The sequence below is a fragment of the Neoarius graeffei genome, chromosome 1, assembly GCF_027579695.1.
Source record: "Neoarius graeffei isolate fNeoGra1 chromosome 1, fNeoGra1.pri, whole genome shotgun sequence".
Lineage (NCBI taxonomy): Eukaryota > Metazoa > Chordata > Actinopteri > Siluriformes > Ariidae > Neoarius > Neoarius graeffei.
This window is the reverse complement of record NC_083569.1, coordinates 103,612,975-103,631,277: the sequence shown is the minus strand read 5'-3', so window position 1 is coordinate 103,631,277 and position 18,303 is coordinate 103,612,975. Positions and strand designations below refer to the sequence as shown.

At 42.6% G+C, this 18,303-nt stretch overlaps 2 protein-coding genes across 4 annotated transcripts in view; one reads left to right on the top strand and one right to left on the bottom strand.

The window, feature by feature from the left end:
- LOC132880299 (desmoglein-2-like protein) overlaps positions 1-18,303 on the top strand; it is a 352,687-nt gene that overhangs the window by 158,929 nt on the left and 175,455 nt on the right. The gene's annotated exons all lie outside the window — the stretch shown is intronic.
- LOC132879931 (desmoglein-2-like protein) overlaps positions 1-18,303 on the bottom strand; it is a 123,315-nt gene that overhangs the window by 4,873 nt on the left and 100,139 nt on the right. For all 3 annotated transcript variants that reach the window (XM_060913758.1, XM_060913767.1, XM_060913775.1), the window contains 3 exons: positions 7,645-7,866; positions 7,301-7,531; positions 3,730-3,857 (listed from right to left, as the gene is read on the bottom strand). In XM_060913758.1, coding sequence (XP_060769741.1) covers positions 3,730-3,857; positions 7,301-7,531; positions 7,645-7,866 — 581 coding nt within the window. The remainder of the gene's footprint in view (positions 1-3,729; positions 3,858-7,300; positions 7,532-7,644; positions 7,867-18,303) is intronic.

Here is an 18,303-nt window from a genome sequence, read left to right as displayed (position 1 = left end):
TTAATCAAGGGTGGGTGTGGCTGCAAGTGTTTGACTGTGTGAAGACAGTTCAATTGATTGAATGAGCCAAGTCAGGTGTGCTGCTGCATGGCTGGAATGAAAACCTGCAGCCACAAGGCCCTTTATGGATCAGGTTTGACACCCCTGACGTAGTGTATGCAATTCAGTGCAGTGAGAATTGCACGGATTTGTATATTGGTGACACCAAACAACCGCTATACAGGCGCTTGGCCCAACACAGGAGAGCCAGCTCCTCAGGCCAGGACTCGGCTGTCTACATTTATCTTAACAACAAAGGACACTCATTTCAGGATTGTAATGTACGCATTTTAGCCAGAGAGGATAGTTGGTATGAGCGAGGAGTTAAAGAAGCCATTTTTGTCAACCTGGAACAGCCATCACTGAACAGAGGTGGGGGTCTAAGACATCATTTGTCAACCATCTACAAGGCGGTATTGGACACTCTTCCCAGACGGCTGGGTGTACGCCAGGACCCAGCTGTTTTCAGTCACTCACAGGAGGACAGAGAGAGTCAGATTGCCATTGATCACCCTAACGGACAATCCTTTGATCACCCTAATGACTCGCCGTTCACACCCAGCCTCCAGTGACCCACACCAACATGATGTCTCAGTGACACCTTAGATGAGCTGGTCATCAGAATTCTGATTCTGATCCAGGAGAGGATAAATATCTGATACTCCCTATTAGTCAGACAGAACTGAGGAAGCCTTTTGGACGAGAGGTGAAACGTTTTCAAGAATCTTCAAGCAAGTCCAGTTGCCCATTTCTACCACCCACAATTCCCTTGACTCCCCTTTCCCATGAAAAAACAGCCTTTTCCACCCCTTTGTTACCCTTCTGTTCAGGTTATTCGGGGGCCCAGCAACATTCCAACATCTCATGCGCTGTCTCGAGGACAGAATTGTGTGTGTGTGTGTGTGTGTGTGTGTGTGTGTGTGTGTATGTATATATATATATATATATATATATATATATATATATATATATAATATAAAATGAGAGAGAGCAATGATTGTCCACGGCATGTAAAACACCTCAGCGCTGTTCTGGAGTCATTGAGGCACATGGGGCTCACAGCTAACTCGTAGGCGTGTGCAATTGGGTGGGTGGAAGTATGGTATCTGGGTTTCCACTTGGGTCAGGGGTAGGTGCATCCCCAAATTTACAAGATTGAAGCAATTGTGACTTGTCTGAGGCCCAAGACCTAAAAGGGGTGAGACAGTTCCTGGGGCTGGCTGGCTATTATTGTAGATTTATCATAGGGTGTGTGTTCACTGCTTCAGATGGGTTAAATGCAGAGGAGGAATTTCACTGTGTGCTAAGTCTCTGCTTGAGAGTATGTGTGATAAATAAAGGCCTCTTGTTGTTGCTCTCAAAAGGGGCACCAGATCCAGTCCAATGGACAGAGTCGTGCCAATGGGCTTTCATCTAGGTAAAGGCTGCACTTTTGTTGTGGGCCACTATTACACTCCCTTGACGTCTATCTCCCCCTTTTTTTTGTAGACTGATGCATTGGACAGAGGGCTGGGGGTCGTTTTGATCCAGATGGTGCAGGGGGAGGAGCACCCAGTGCTGTAGATTATTCGGAAACTCTCTGGGTGAGAGACTAAGGCTACATCCACACGACAACGAGATTTTTTTTTTTAGCCGGTAAAAAAAATATCGCGTCCACATGGGCAACGGATCAGTAAAATATCAGATACATATAGCAACGCAACGCTTGCTGAAAACGATGCAATACACATGCCACATCTCTACGTGCGCTGTAAGACAGTCCCATCGGAGACACCAGAACAATAGAAGTAGGACGCATGTGCATGTAACGGGTTTATTTTTTTCCACTTGCCATTGTGTGTAGTGGTGGGGAAATTCCGCGCTGGCCCTTTAAGAGCGCAGGTAGTTATGGGAATGAGGCGCTGGCCTCTTTCAGTTCGTTTTGGAAATGTAAGCGTCAATGCCACTGGACATTTGCAGCCCATCCTCAGCAGTGTATTTGTGTCTCATTTCTTCAGAATAAAAAGACTGGTGAACAACACAACGCAACGTCTGTTACACGCATAAACCCCTTCTTCTACCCGGCATGAAGCACTCACAGGAACAAACACACAACAACAAGATGGCGGCTGTGACTACGCGAGGAAATCGTGCCTTCTGTGTGTACAAATTAGTTTTATTAGTGTGCATAGTTTTATATAACAATTTTCTTATTGTGTGAACATTTTGAAAAGCATTTTTATATAATTTATATAACTTTTTATATTGTGTGTGAACATTTTGAAAAGCAGTCTTCTCATCTCATTTTCTCTAGCCGCTTTATCCTTCTACAGGGTTGCAGGCAAGCTGGAGCCTATCCCAGCTGACTACAGGCGAAAGGCGGGGTACACCCTGGACAAGTCGCCAGGTCATCACAGGGCTGACACAGACACAGACAACCATTCACACTCACATTCACACCTATGGTCAATTTAGAGTCACCAGTTAACCTAACCTGCATGTCTTTGGATTGTGGGGGAAACCGGCGCACCTGGAGGAAACCCATGCGGACACAGGGAGAACATGCAAACTCCACACAGAAAGGCCCTCGCTGGACACGGGGCTCGAACCCGGACCTTCTTGCTGTGAGGCAACAGCGCTAACCACTACACCACCGTGCCGCCCAAAAGCAGTCTTATCCAATAAAAAAAAGAAATTCAAGAAATGGTTCAGTTACTTGTTTATTTAAAAGAAAAGCTGTATACAAAAGTGAATGCAATGCAGTGGTTCATACAAAACAGTCTGTTGAAGGGTCTTCTGACCCTTTTCCCCTCTGCCTCCATTATAGTCCGGTAACTGTTGCTTTGTGTGGAAGGCTGTACTTTCTGTTCATCAAAGCAGGTGTAAATTGTCTGTCTGGCAGGTCAGTCAGGTTAATCTGTAAACAATTTCAATTTCTGTTGTTATGAATGATGCGCGCGAGAGTGCTGCTTGTTCTAGTCATGTGGTTGTGATGTCATCGTAAACAAATCCATTCTACTCATCCAGACAACTTCGCAATGGCGCCGTTGCCAGATTTTTCCACTCTGGAACCCGTTCTCAAAAGATTTCATTTTGGAGCACCCAAAACGCTGGTGCCGTGTGGACGCCAGGCCGAAACTATACATTTTATCAGATTCACCTGAATCCGTTGCCATGTGGACAGGGCCTAAGTACAGCGCCATTGAAAAGGAGTGTTTGGCCATCAAGTGGGCGGTCCTCAGCCTCCGGTGCTACCCACTGAGGCACTCCTTTATCCTCTGTTCAGACCATGCCAACACATGGATCAGCTCTTATCTACCTCTGCAGCCCTTTAGGTTTAGGGTGGTCCACAGGCTGGGGGCGCAGATGGTGGTGATGGATTACCTCTCCCACCGGGGAGGAAGTCAGCTGCAGGCTGAAAAGCTTATTGACATTGCCCCTGTCCCAACTTTTTTGACGTGTTTCTGACATCAAATTCAAAATGAGCATATATTTTTCAAAAAACAGTAAAAATTTCTCACTTTCAACATTTGCCATGTTGTCTTTGTATGATTTTCAATGAAACATAGGATTTCCATGATTTGCAGATTATCACATTCTGTTTTTATTTACAGTTTACACAGCATCCCAACTTTTTTGGAATTGGGGTTGTAGAAGTGCTATTAAATAGCTGTACCAATTGAGAACCTGAAAATGCATAACACACACTACCTTAAGCTCTCCTTTGCCTTCAGTGCAGTAGATGACAAGTTGCTGGCTTTGTTCATAGGGGAAGGCCTTGAAACCATCAAGAGTTGTAGCATCTCCACACTCACAAAACAGCAAAAGCACTGGAATCACTGCAAACACATTTAACAATTTTCACTGCTTCAGGCAGCTCAAGCCATTACCCAACTTCTCTTACTTTCATAGTATTCAGAATATGACAGCAAATTATAAGACAGTAAATTTAATAATTTGTATATCCAATATATTAAACATGCAATAGATCATAAATGTTCCATTACTTTCCCTATTTCAATTTAACTCATTGTAACTAGATATAATTTTTAAATGCCCAATTTCTCTTGGATAGCTCATTCCAATGACACAGACTGGTGTTTAGTTCAAATATGTAAAAATTAACATTTTTAAATTTAAAACAGAGACCATAGTATTGTTTAAAAAAAAAAAAAAAGAAGATTGATTTTAAAAATCTTGGTTCTTAAAGTACATTTTGACTACTGTTACATAAATAAAATGAGAACTCAGCAACTGATATACCATTTGTTTCACCTTGTGACAAATATGGGCAAGTTTAGAGATCTGCTAAATGGTTAGCTACCTAATGAGAGAGATGAACTTTAATTGTTAGTCTAAAAATCCTAGTTGTTGTGGTATATTAAAAAAAATCAAATAAACACACAAAAAATCCAATGAGAATATGAGACACATCCACATTCAGATACTGAAAATTAAATGCAACCTAGTTTACTAGCAGTTAAGTAACTGGTTAGCTGGAGCTTGTTTCCATTCATGCATATTTGCAGATTCTTCCATTTTATTTTAAACAAGGGTAAAGGTGAAAACAGGGCAAAATGCTGGTGTGGCTCTCAGTGTGGTGCACTGATGCCACTAGGTGTGCCATGAAAACATCGAGAATGCCTTCTGAGTCAAATACGTTCTTCCAACAAGTAACATGCAACAACCTCCACATGGTGACCCTGGTAACAAAGAGTAGCAGTAGGAAAGAGTGGCCAGCCAGTGCCTTTGATAATTTGAACCTGTGGCTCGGAGAAGGTAATGCAAACAACAAATCCATGCTATCTGCCAGGCATTGGTTGGAAAAGATGCCAGTCATGTCTTGCTTTAAGAATACCACAACAAGTGACACCACTCAGAGATGTGAATATGTGATCTGCAGAATCCCAGATGATGAATACTTCCACTGGGAAATGAAGGCACCTGGGGAAAGTCTACAAGAAGCCAGAGGCCACAAGGAGTCACAAAAGGCATCCTTGAGCACACCAAAAACACTGTAAGATGCTGGAACATGAAGACAATGTCCCAGGTGGGAAAGACCACAAATGTTGTGAAACAATTTAGCTGATACAGGTTAAGCATTCTGGGGCTGAGTGAGATCAGAGGGATAGGGTTCAGAAAGGCTTTGGACATGAGAGAGAACACCACAGAGGTGTTGGACTAGTCCTGGACGATGAAGTGAGACTACTGAAGTAGAACCCAGTAGGCAATAGAACCATCAGTACCAGTTTCTACAGGGTATGTCTTGACTAATGAGGCAGAGGATGAAGGGAAGGATGATTTCTATAAGCAGCTGCAAACAAAGGCTGAGGAAACACAACAGTACGACATCCTCATCCCAGAGGACCAGCAAATCTACATGTGCAAACATGATGTCAACATACAGATGAGCATAAAGGTGGAAAAATCCTTCAAGAAACTGAAGAGCAGGAATCAGCAACTTCACACCCTAGATGTTTAAAGTGAGCCTAGAGAAAGCTCTACCTGAACTCTTTACATTGTTCAGTGACATCCTGAAAGAGCAGAAAGTGCCTGATGATTGGAAGAGATCCCTCATTGTTAACATGCCAAAGAAAGGACATCTAAACATCCAAAGGAGACTGACAATACCAGGTACTGCTTTCTATGCCCTACAGGCAGCATGGAGCTCAAGCTCTTTAGCATCAATCTAGTATCCATTTAACTTTCTGGTGCTGAAACATGGAGGGTTACTGTAGCAGATAGCAAAAGGTTGGGTGTGTTCCACAGGAAGTGCCTTAGGAGGATCCTGAGAATCCACTAGCCAGACAATGGAGGCACACAGGACACATCTTCAGGAGGAATAACAACAAAACAAAGGTCACACTCACATGGACACTGGAGGGGCAAAGGAGAATAGAAAGACCACCTGAAAGAGGAGTGTTGAGAAAGAGAGGCAAGGACTCAAGTAGGTCTTTTGTAAAAGCCTGAGGTGGCAGCTAAAGACAGAAGGGGATGGAAGAGAGCACTTAAAGGAACAGTCCACCGTACTTCCATAATGAAATATGCTCTTATCTGAATTGAGACGAGCTGCTCCGTACCTGTCCGAGCTTTGCGCGACCTCCCAGTCAGTCAGACGCAGTCAGACGCGCTGTCACTCCTGTTAGCAATGTAGCTAGGCTCAGTATGGCCAATGGTATTTTTTGGGGCTGTAGTTAGATGCGACCAAATCAAATCAAATCAAGTTTATTTGTACAGCGCTTTTAACAATAAACATTGTCGCAAAGCAGCTTTACAGAATTTGAACGACTTAAAACATGAGCTAATTTTATCCCTAATCTATCCCCAAACTCTTCCGCGTTTTTCCTGTTTACATAGGTTTATATGGCCAGTGATATGAAACAAGTTCAGTTACACAAATTGAAACGTGGCGATTTTCTATGCTATGGAAAGTCCACACTATAATGACAGGCGTACTAACACCTTCTGCGCGCTTCGGCAGCGCATTGATACGGAGCTCAGATATCAATGCGCTGCCGAAGCGCGCAGAAGGTGTTAGTACGCCTGTCATTATAGTGCGGACTTTCCATAGCATAGAAAATCGCCACATTTCAATTTGTGTAACTGAACTTGTTTCATATCACTGGTCATATAAACCTATGTAAACAGGAAAAACGCGGAAGAGTTTGGTCGCATCTAACTACAGCCCCAAAAAATACCATTGGCCATACTGAGCCTAGCTACATTGCTAACAGGAGTGACAGCGCGTCTGACTGCGTCTGACTGACTGGGAGGTCGCGCAAAGCTCGGAGAGGTACGGAGCAGCTCGTCTCAATTCAGATAAGAGCATATTTCATTATCATCATCAGGTTGTTTTTCTGGTTCAGAGAAATATATCCAACGGTGACAGCTACTGAAAGTAAATATTCAGCATACATGCTGTCACATATTCCCCCTTTGTGCTCCAGTTGTCATGGTGCCAAGGATCATGTGCTTGTTTTTGCACATCCTTTCATTGGTTTGCTATCCAGCTGTGTCTACCTGTTTTGTGTTAGTTCTTGATTAGTTTGTCTATGTATACCCTAATGTTTCTTTGTTTTGTCACAAAGGCTTATCATGGATATTTCTAACTTTGTGTCCAAGCTTCATTTTCTTGCTTTATTACACTTTACATCCTGCCTCTTCTTGCATGCTACTCGGACTCAGAACATTATTTCCATCTGAACATCAGAATCAGTAGATACATTAAGAGAAAAACACAGAACAGTGGTGAACATGAAAATACTGAGGTGATGGTACTCACACAAAAGAAGTAGGATTCCTAGCAGTGCTACCAGAATTCCACCTGTTCCCAGTATATTGCCTGATCTGGTCTGTGCCCTATGTTGACACACTTGTGCCTCAGTGCAAGTGCACACGGCTACCTGAAGCTTTTGAACCTCACAGGACTTTCCCTCCTGGTCTGGGACATGCAGTGCCACTGTGTAATGTCCTGGCCACAGGATCTCCTGACTGCGCAGAGTGACTGTTGTTTCTGGAAAAGGAATTCATCAGAAAAACAAGTATGAGTTATTAAATTGAGCATTTACATAATGAAAGTGTTACAGCATTAATGTTAAACTGCTTTAAAAGAGCTTTAAACTTAACTGTTGAGATTCTCAGTGCTCCAGTTCTCTTTTGTGCTGTTGGTAACCAAACTGAATTGGAAAGGTTCAGCATTGGGGTGTTTATCCTTATCCATGGCTGTGACTTTCAGTTCCCTCTTGCCGTAACACAGCGTTTCGACTGAGCTGGTCAGAACTGGACAGTGGTCATTGAAATTCTGCACATGAATTGCAAGAGTTCCTGTCGCAGTTTTGGGTGGAAAATCTATGGAAAAATTTGAGACATTAGAATATTTAGGACATTATATTTTTACAACTGATACATCTATACATGGTTTTACAGTTGTATAATATAACTCAGTGTGTGTGTGTGTGTGTGTGTGTGTGTATATATATATATATATATATATATATATATATATATATATATATATATATATATATAAAATTTGATTATGGCAGTTGGTGTCTCTCTAGTGATACAGAAAAAGAATAAAATGTACAGTGTTCAGCGTAAATGAGTACACCCCCTTCGAAAAGTAACATTTTAAACAATATCTCAATGAACACAAACAATTTCCAAAATGTTGAAAAGACAAAGTTTAATATAACATCAGTTTAACTTATAACATGAAAGTAAGGTTAATAATACAGTATAACTTAGATTACACATTTTTCAATTTTACTCAAATTAGGGTGGTGCAAAAATGAGTACACCCCACAACAACAACTACTACATCTAGTACTTTGTATGGCCTCCATGATTTTTAAATGACAGCACCAAGTCTTCTAGGCATGGAATGAACAAGTTGGTGACATTTTGCAACATCAGTCTTTTTCCATTCTTCAACAATGACCTCTTTTAGTGACTGGATGCTGGATGGAGTGTGATGCTCAACTTGTCTCTTCAGAATTCCCCAAAGAAAATAATTTCTTTACACCACAAAGGTGAAGGCTACAAGAAGATCAGCCAACCTTTACTTATCAGTCAGAATACTGTAGCAAAGGTGGTACAAAAATTTAAGAAAGCTGGAACTGCAACCATCTCACAGAGGCGTCCAGGTTGTCCATGGAAGTTAACACCTCGACAGGAGCGTCTTCTGATGAGAAGTGTAGTGTCCAAGTGGAGCACGCATCTTAAAAAACATTAATGGAGGTGGAGGCAGAAGTGTTATAAAACATTTAACTTAAAAGGGGGGGGGGGAAAGAGAGATTATATAGGCTAGAGATAATGAGATGAGATGATATATAAAAAAAATAATGATAGTAAAAATAATTGTTCCAGCTACCATCCGCCGCCCTATTTTATATAGCTATTTACATGTGGATGTAAAGTTGTGAGTTGGATCTCAGGCGCAGAGGGTCAGGTCATAACTGTAAGAAGGTGATGAAGGGTGTCCAAGGGGAGGGTGTATCCTGAGTGCTGTTTAAGTTTGGAGTGGATATATTGTCCAGTGATATATAATCCGATAACAAATTTTTCCAATGAGTGATGTGTACAGTATTCCTTGATTTCCAGTTCATGAGGATTGTTTTCTTGGCAATAGTCAGCGCTACTAGCAGTATTTTATTGCATGAGGTGCTTAGATTGATTGCGGTTGTATCACCAAGTACACATAGGGAAGGGGTTGCTGGGATGTGACAGCCAAGAATGGTAGAGAGTGATTCTGTGACACTTATCCAAAACCTGTTGATTGGAGTGCAATGCCAGACAACATGAATGTATGTGTCTGGGTTATTTTGCATGCAGTGAGAACACAAATCAGAGTCAAAGCCCATTTTATATAGTTTCTGTGCAGTGAAGTGAAATCTGTGAAGAACCTTGTACTGTATTAATTGTAGATTGCTATTTTTTGTCATGAGGTAGATGTTTTTACAGATTTGGGTCCAGAAGTCGGCACCGGGAGTAATGGACAAATCTGATTCCCATTTGTGATATGGTAGGCTTAAAGTTTTTCTAAACGAGATATAATTTTGTATATTTTGGAAATATTTTTTTGGGGGGAGGGAATGTTGATCAACTCCATGATTGGTGAGGGGATGTCTAGGTTAGCTGTCTGGATATTAATTTTAGCTTGGATAGATGATTTAATTTGTAGGTATTCTAAAAAGTGCTTACTCTCAATGCCGTGCTTCTGGACCAAACAAGGGAATGAAGCCAGATTTTTGTCTTGAATAATGTGATGAAGTTGAGTGATGCCCTTGCCTATCCATGTGAGAAAACTGAGTGTTTTTTTGTTGACAGTGAAATCGGGGTTATTCCAATTCGGGGTGCGATTTGACGGTGCTACAGGTGAATCAGTGATGTGATAGAATTTCCACCAAGCTGTCAGACTAGATGATATTGTTTGTGCTTTGAAGGATGGATGTTTTTTAACTGACTGACTACAGAAAGGAAGGTCTGAGATCTGAATATCCTTGCAAATGGTTTGTTCTATGTCTAACCAGGTGTTGTCTGAGGGGGTGGGAAGTAACCATTTGTATATGTAACAAAGCTGGTTGGCCAGGGCATAATGTTGGAAGTGTGGAGCCTCTAGTCCTCTGAGTATTTTAGGTTTTTGTAGAGTGGTCAGTTTGATTCTTGGTGTCTTATTTTTCCAGTAGAATTTAATAATTGTTGAGTCAAGTGATTTAAACCAGGAAGGGGAAGGCTGTGTTGGAATCATTGAGAATAAATAATTTATTTTGGGTAATATTGACATTTTGACAACTGATATCCTGCCCATGATGGATAGTGGAAGGTTCATCCATCGCTGGAGATCATCATCTATTGAATTGAGCAGGGGGGTAAAATTTAGACTAAATAAATCTGACAGCCTGGGGGAAACCTTTATCCCTAAATATGTAATATAATTAATACATAGTGGGATAGGTGATGAATGGGCTGTCACATCCCAGCTGTTGGAGTGTAATGGAAGAATTGCAGACTTATTCCAATTGATTGAGGCCCTGTCCACACGGCAACGGATTCAGGTGAATCCGATACAATTGTTTATCGTTTCGGCCTGGCGTCCACACGGCACCGGCGTTTTGGGTGCCCCAAAACGCAATCTTTTGAGAACGGGTTCCAGAGTGGAAAGATCTGGCAACGTTGCCGTTGCGAAGTCGTCTGGACGAGTAGAACGGGTTTGTTTATGATGATGTCACAACCACATGACTGTGAGTGCTTCACGCCGGGTAGAAGTGTAACGAACTCGATGCGAGTTGTCAACAAATCCTATAACTTGGTTCATGAAACGCGCTTACAAAATATTTTCACTGTGAATATTTATTGTGTAATGGTGCAAAGTGATAGAGAGAGAGAGAGAGAGAGAGAGAGAGAGAGAGAGAGAGAGAGAGAGAGAGAGAGAATAGCCCTTAGGGCAGAGTCAATCCTGCCAGCAAAAATAGGGAAAAAAAGGAGCGATCTCACCTCTTCAGATGTTGGTTTAAGTCCTACAATACATTCCTCAAAAAGGGCGTAGAAGAACAAATTAATCCATCAATGTGTAGCATTCAATTTATTCCGGACCATTAAAGACGCCGCCTTCCGCGTAGAATCATACGTCATCCTCGCCGCCATATTGGATAGGTCAAAGCGGAGACTAAAGATGCCTCATTCATGTGCTGCATTTAACTGTACCAACAGGTTTACCGTCCAAACGAGATCACATGGGATTACCTTTCACAGGTGAGACTGGAAAAATACTTTTCATTGTATTTGGTCTTTATAATGTAATTTTACGAACAGATTTTTCTGACTTTGTGGCTAATATAAAGTCTCGCGCATAATAGTTTATGCGCATGCGTCCCTACTTCTATTGTTCTGGTGCCTCCGAAGGGACTGTCTTACAGTGCCCCTAGAGGTGTGGTATGTGTATTGCATCATTTTCAGCAAGCGTTGCGTTGCCATATGGACCTGATATTTTACTGATCGTTGCCCATGTGGACGCGATATTTTTTTAAATAACATCTCGTTGCCGTTCTCGTATGGATGTAGCCTGAGTATTCAGGAATATTAGAGAATGTAATGGTTTCTTTTAACTGATACTATGGGGTCTTGAAAAAGAAGTAGGATGTCGTTGGCATAGAGGCTGATTTTATGATGCATATTTAGAGTCTGAACTCCCTTAATGTGGGGGTTCTGACAGATGGCAGCAGCTAGAGGTTCACTGAAGATGGTAAATAATAAAGGGGAGAGTGGGCATCCCTGTCTAGTTCCCCGGTGCAGAGTGAAACTGTGTGATGTTAGTCCATTGGTGATCACTGTGGCTGAGGGTGAAGTGTAGAGAATCTTAATCCAATTAATGAACGATTTGCCAAAACCAAACTGCCCTAATGTGGAAAACAGGAAATTCCAGTTGACCCTATCAAAAGCTTTTTCCACATCAAGAGTTGCTATAATGTTTTTTTCTTGGAAAGTTGAGTGATACATTATGTTAAACAATCTGCGGGTGGGGGCGGCACGGTGGTGTAGTGGTTAGCGCTGTCGCCTCACAGCAAGAAGGTCCGGGTTCGAGCCCCGTGGCCGGCGAGGGCCTTTCTGTGCGGCGTTTGCATGTTCTCCCCGTGTCCGCGTGGGTTTCCTCCGGGTGCTCCGGTTTCCCCCACAGTCCAAAGACATGCAGGTTAGGTTAACTGGTGGCTCTAAATTGACCGTAGGTATGAATGTGAGTGTGAATGGTTGTCTGTGTCTATGTGTCAGCCCTGTGATGACCTGGTGACTTGTCCAGGGTGTACCCCGCCTTTCGCCCATAGTCAGCTGGGATAGGCTCCAGCTTGCCTGCGACCCTGTAGAACAGGATAAAGCAGCTAGAGATAATGAGATGAGATGAGAATCTGCGGGTGTTGGAGGGAGAAATTCTGCCTTTGATGAAGCCAGTCTGATCTGGGTGGATAATGGATGGGGAGACCTCTTCTAATCTGTTTGCTAACGTTTTGGTGATTATTTTATTGTCAACACTGAGTAGGGAGATTGGCCGGTAGCTGGATGGCATTGTTGGATCCTTATTGGGCTTAAGGAGAAGTGAAATTGAAGCTGTGGTTATACTAGCTGGAAGTCTTTTTGTTTTTTTGATTCATTGATCATCCTGATAAAAAGTGGAGCCAAAATGGACCAAAATTGTTTGTAGAACTCAGCAGGGAAGCCAACCGGACCTGGTGCTTTGTTATTAGGCATACGTTTAAGAGCCTCGAACAGTTCTTGTTGAGCTATAGGTGACTCTAGTTTATTTGTTTGGTTTTCATTAAGTTGTGGTAAGGTGATGCTGTTAAGAAATGAGTCAATGGCGTCCTGGTTGGGGTTTATTTCTGAAGAGTATAGTTTATTATAAAAATTGTAGAAAACCGGATTTATTTCTTCAGGTAAGCTGGTTAGCTTCCCTGCTGAGTTCTTTATGACTGGGATTGTTGGTTTTTCTATGTACCGTTTGATTTGATTTTTTTTTAAATTTTCCTCTCCTTTCCTCCTTTCCCTTCCTCTCTGTCTCTCTCTACTTCACTCATCCCTGTTCTGCCTGGGCCCCATGGGTGGCTCGGGCAGCCCGGTCCTGTCAGGTTGCCACGTGGGACCGGTGTTGGTCAGTCCTGTGGGGTATTCGTGGGTTCTGGGCCCCCGCCATGCACTCGCCCTTTGCACGTACACACATACCTCTTCCTGGCAATATGCAACACGCCTTATTCTCTTTTAAATGCACTACATATTAGTTTGCATACATCATACATCTACCAATAACAAGATCAACAAATAGACTAGGGCAAGCGAGGCGTGCAGTGAAACACCTGCAGAGGCATCTGCATGCACGCCTCACTTGCCCTAGTCTATGCCTCTGCAGGTGTTTCACTGCACGCCTCGCTTCTTTTAATGCTTACACAATTTAGAGGAGGCATATATCCATGAGTACGCAGGGTTGTTGTGGCGTGCAGGGCGAAATCTGGGCAGAGACTCACCCTGAGCGCACACTTCTTTTAATGCAATACATTAGAGAAAGCCCACAATATAGCCATTTACATTCTTATATAGGACAAATACAGCGTGTTGCGTGATGGTCTGGAGTTGAGGTGTGGTGGGTCGTGGGTGCTGGGGGCCCTGGGCCAAGGGCCGTGGGCTGGTTAGCACGCAGGGCGTTCCCTCTGCTGTCTCATTGTGGTATATCTTGTGTGGGGGCGGGACGACATTGTGGTCATACTTGGGTGCCCAGGCAATCCTTATAATCAGTCAGTTAATCAAATTTTTTCTTATTCTTATCCCTATTCTTATTTCTCTTATTATTATCCTACATAAAGATAATATTACCCATTTCCTTTGTAACCCTCCTTCTCTGCGATCTAGCCTCCATCTCCCCGGTCCAACAGTAAGTCAGTACTACTCCTTATATACACTCACACACACACACACACACGGACATCTCCATATACACATTATTCCTCATTGTTAATTTTGTTTTTTTGTAGTGTCATTGTTTTGTATAATTGTATTGTATACGAATAAAAAAACAAAAAAAACATTTAACTTTATTTATCACTAGGCTACTACATAACATGTAGGCTTTCTACAATCCCCTTGTGGTACGCAAGAGAACGAAAGTGGGGAGCTTTGTCTTCTTTTATAGCCCCCCCCATGACTCTAAGCATCATGGGAGCTGAAGTTGAAATACCCATACACAACATTCCTCCCCGGGAACCTTTAACCTCACTCATTTCATGTAACTCAAAACAACAATGTTTACCTTCACACTTACAAATAATTTTCATTCCAGTGTACGAACACACACAAAAAAAAATCATCTGCATCTTTTCCTCAAGGATAACTTCCTTAGATATCTTTACATTTCAATTCCTAGTTATAAATTCAAACGTTCAGGAGCTCGCCTGACTCTCTGTGGTCGGGTGCTCACTTGTCCGTCCACACACTCATTTAATTCATCTTCTTCCAGTTCAAGACTGGGTACAATCTCAGTTTCTGGAGTGTCATACAAATGTTATGCAATCTCAACATTCTCAGTGTTTGTGCATTGACCAGAAATCTTGGTAGTAATCAGCTGGTCTATGTGCTTTTTGCTTGTTTGTCCTTCTACATTTACCAAATAAGTCACATGACCTAGCACTCGCTCTATTACCCGATTTCCATTTCTTTCTTTCCCCTCCACAGAAATTCTTAACCAGCACTGCTTGATTTGGTTGTAAGACTCTCACACGGGTCTGGTTGTTTTTGACATTTGCTTGTTTTTCTTGCATCTGCACAGAGAATTTTGGTGTAACTTGTGATAACCTGGTCCTGACACTTCTCTTCAGGAAAAGCTGAGAAGGCGCTTTCTCTGTAGATGAGGACAGTGTCTTTCTGTAACTAAACAGGAAACTATCTATGCAATGTTGTAAGGAACGTCCAGAATCTTTCTGTTTGTCCAATGACTGCTTAAAAGTCTGAACCAACCTCTCAGCCAATCCATTAGAGGTTGGACTGTACGGGGCAGACTTGATATGTTTAACCCCATTAGCTTCCAAAAAAGTTTCAAACTCTTTTGAGACCAACTGTGGGCCGTTATCTGAAACAACCACTTGAGGGAGCCCATAAGCTGCAAACAGACCCCTCATCGCTTCGACAGTAGCTGTAGCGGTGGTACTAGTCATCACTTTAACTTCTGGCCAGTGTGAATAGGCATCCCTAACCAACAGAAACTGATGTTTTCCCTTTTCCGCAAAGTCTACAGTATATGAATTCGCTCCCACGGCAGCTCTGGCCACTTCCATGGGTGTACTGGTGCTTTGTGAGGTGCATGTCTGTTCTTTTGACAGATCGGACAGCTATTCACCATGTCTTCAATTTCTATATCCAGACTGGGCCACCAAAAATGGCTTCTAGCTTATGACTTTGTCCTAACAATGCCCAAATGCTCTTCATGTAGCTCATTTAACATCTGAGGTCTCAGTGCCCTAGGTATTATTACTCTTAAACCCTACAAGACACAATCTGCTTCTACAGTGAGTTCCTCACATCTGTTCCAGTCTGATTTCAATTCATCATCCAGCACATGTTTTGGCCATCCATTCTGTGTTAAATGTCTCACTTTGGTAAGTATTATGTCTTTGTCTGTCTCTTTCTTTATATCTTTGGCTGATACAGGAATTAATTCCAACCAAGACACTCTAAATTCTCTAAATTCTCAATTACAGTTGCTTTGTGGCGCCTCTTTCTGTAAGGGTAATCTTGATAACCCATCTGCATTGGCATGTTCTAAGGAGGCTTTGTAGACTGTCATACTGATAAGCTGACAGTAATAAAGCCCATCTCTGTAGGCAGGCAGCTGCTAATGCTGGCACCCACGTCTTTGGCCCCAAAATCTTCACCAGTGGCTTATGGTCTGTTACCAATACAAATTTCCTGCCATAGAGATAATCCCTAAATTTCTGTACACCAAAAATGATGCCTAATGCTTTCTTCTCAATTTGTGAGTAATTTACTTCAGTCTTGCTCAAAGTGTGTGAAGCGTATGCTATAGGTCTTTCACTACTATCAGTCATTTGGTGGGATATCACAGCTCCAAGACCATATCCACGAGCATCACAAGCCAACAAAATTGGCAATTCAGGATCAAAATGAGTTAGAATGGTTGAAGACGACAACCGTGCTTTAGCCTTCTCAAAAGCTGCTTGACAATTGGTGGACCAGTTCCACGGACTGTCTTTCTGTAGCAACACTGTCATTGGCTTAATGACTGTTAAAAGGTTCTCAAGGAACTTCCCATAGTATGCCAATAATGCTAAAAATGCCATAAGCTCTGTGACATTCTTAGGAACTGGCGTGTTGGCTATCGCTTCCACATTCTCGGGTACTGGATGTAATCCTTCACTGTCAATTTTGTGTCCCAAGTAGGTTACACTTAGTTGACAGAAGCTACATTTGTCTCGATTTACCCTAATGCCTCCATCTTGTAGTCCTTTTAACACCTGTTCAACATTTTCCCAGTGTTTGATTTATTAAAATGTCGTCAAGGTAGCACACAACACTTGGTAAGCCTTGAAGTATCTAATCCATAATACATTGGAATATTGCCAGTGAACTAGCTATTCCATCGGGTAACCTATTCATTTGGTAGAGCCCCTTTTGTGTATTGATGGTCACGTACTGCTGAGACTCATCATCTAGGTCCACCTGTTGGTAAGCCTGTGTGAGATCTAGCTTTGTGAAGTATTTGCCCCCAGCTAACCTGGCAAAAAGATCCTGTGTTTTAGGAAGAGGGTATTTGTCCACCTCTAACCAGGGATTTATGGTTACTTTATAGTTACCACAAATTCTGACCTCACCATTGTTTTTTGGTATGCATACAACTGGAGTTGCCCATTCACTATATTCCACTGGAGTGCAAACTCCCATTTCCTGCAACTTTGCTAACTGCTTGTCAACGGCTGAGCTCAAGGCATAAGGCACTGATCTAGCCTTGCAGAATATTGGGATTGCATTCTCCATTACCCTTAGCTTTGCTTTTACCCCAGAAATGACTCCACGATCTGCATTGAACACATGAGAGTATTTCTTGTACATCTCTGAAAGAGGATCTGCTACTGGTACATGATTCACTCTAGACCAGTCTAAGCGCAGGTACTGAATCCAATTCCTACCCATTAGTGTTGGACCACTTCCCTTTCACACTAATAAAGTCAGCTGTTCTGTCTGATCTCCACACTGCACCGTCACTTGGATTTTACCCATCAGTACAATTGGCTCTGCAGAGTATGTTTTAAGATGCACATCACATGGCTGCAGTTTGCACTTCTTAAAACTCCGTTTGTACAGTTTCTCTGAAATTATGCTCATAGCTGCACCTGTGTCTACTTCCATTTTTATCTTAATACCATTGCATCTCACCATGACCACGTAGGGCTTGACATACTCACTGTCACCTTTCACTGCAAACAGTTCAAAGTCCTTTGTGACCCCTGGCAATTCCATGTCCGCACAGTTCTCAGGCCCTGGAGGCTGTCCTAGCATGTTCGCCATTCCATCCAAGGGCAATGCTGACCATTGACTCAGCGTCACAGTACTTGGTCCCTGGTCTGGTGGTTCCCTCATGACATAGTGGGTGTCTCTCTCTGTTTGGGTGCTTCTCGTGGCTGCTCATGGGCTGCCGCCCTGGTTGACGAATTCTTTGGTCAATGCGTTTCTACATGTTCGCTCAAGATGTCCTTTCTTGTTGCACGCTCGGCACTGAAAGTCTTTGTATTTGCACTTAGCAGGTGGCTGTCCTCCTCTTTGGCATCGGTAGCACATGCTCTCACCGCTGGCGTTTGTTTCCTATCCGGCTCCTTTTGGCACACATGAGCCATTCCTTTGTAGCTGCTCACACTGTTCTTAGCAGGGTTTGTTGAAACATTTTCAGACTCCTAGTGGTGGACTCGAAATTATTCACAATGTCGGTTACTTTAGCCCATTTCAACTGTTCTCCATAAGCAGCACTTAACAGCTTAGTTCGTAGCTCTTTACTGCTAATTCCATAAACTAACTGGTCCCTTAGCTGCTCTTCCAGGTTTTCGCCGAACTCACATGTAGTCGACAGTCCTTTTAGTGTGGCAACATATTCCGCCAGTGACTCTCCACTTTGCTGCTTTCGTGCACAGAATGAGTAACGTTCACTTACGATGTTTTTCTCTGGCACATAAAATTTTCTCAGTGCTTTTAGAATGTCTTCTAATGTGCAATCAGACAGCTTTTTCGGTGCTAGCAAGT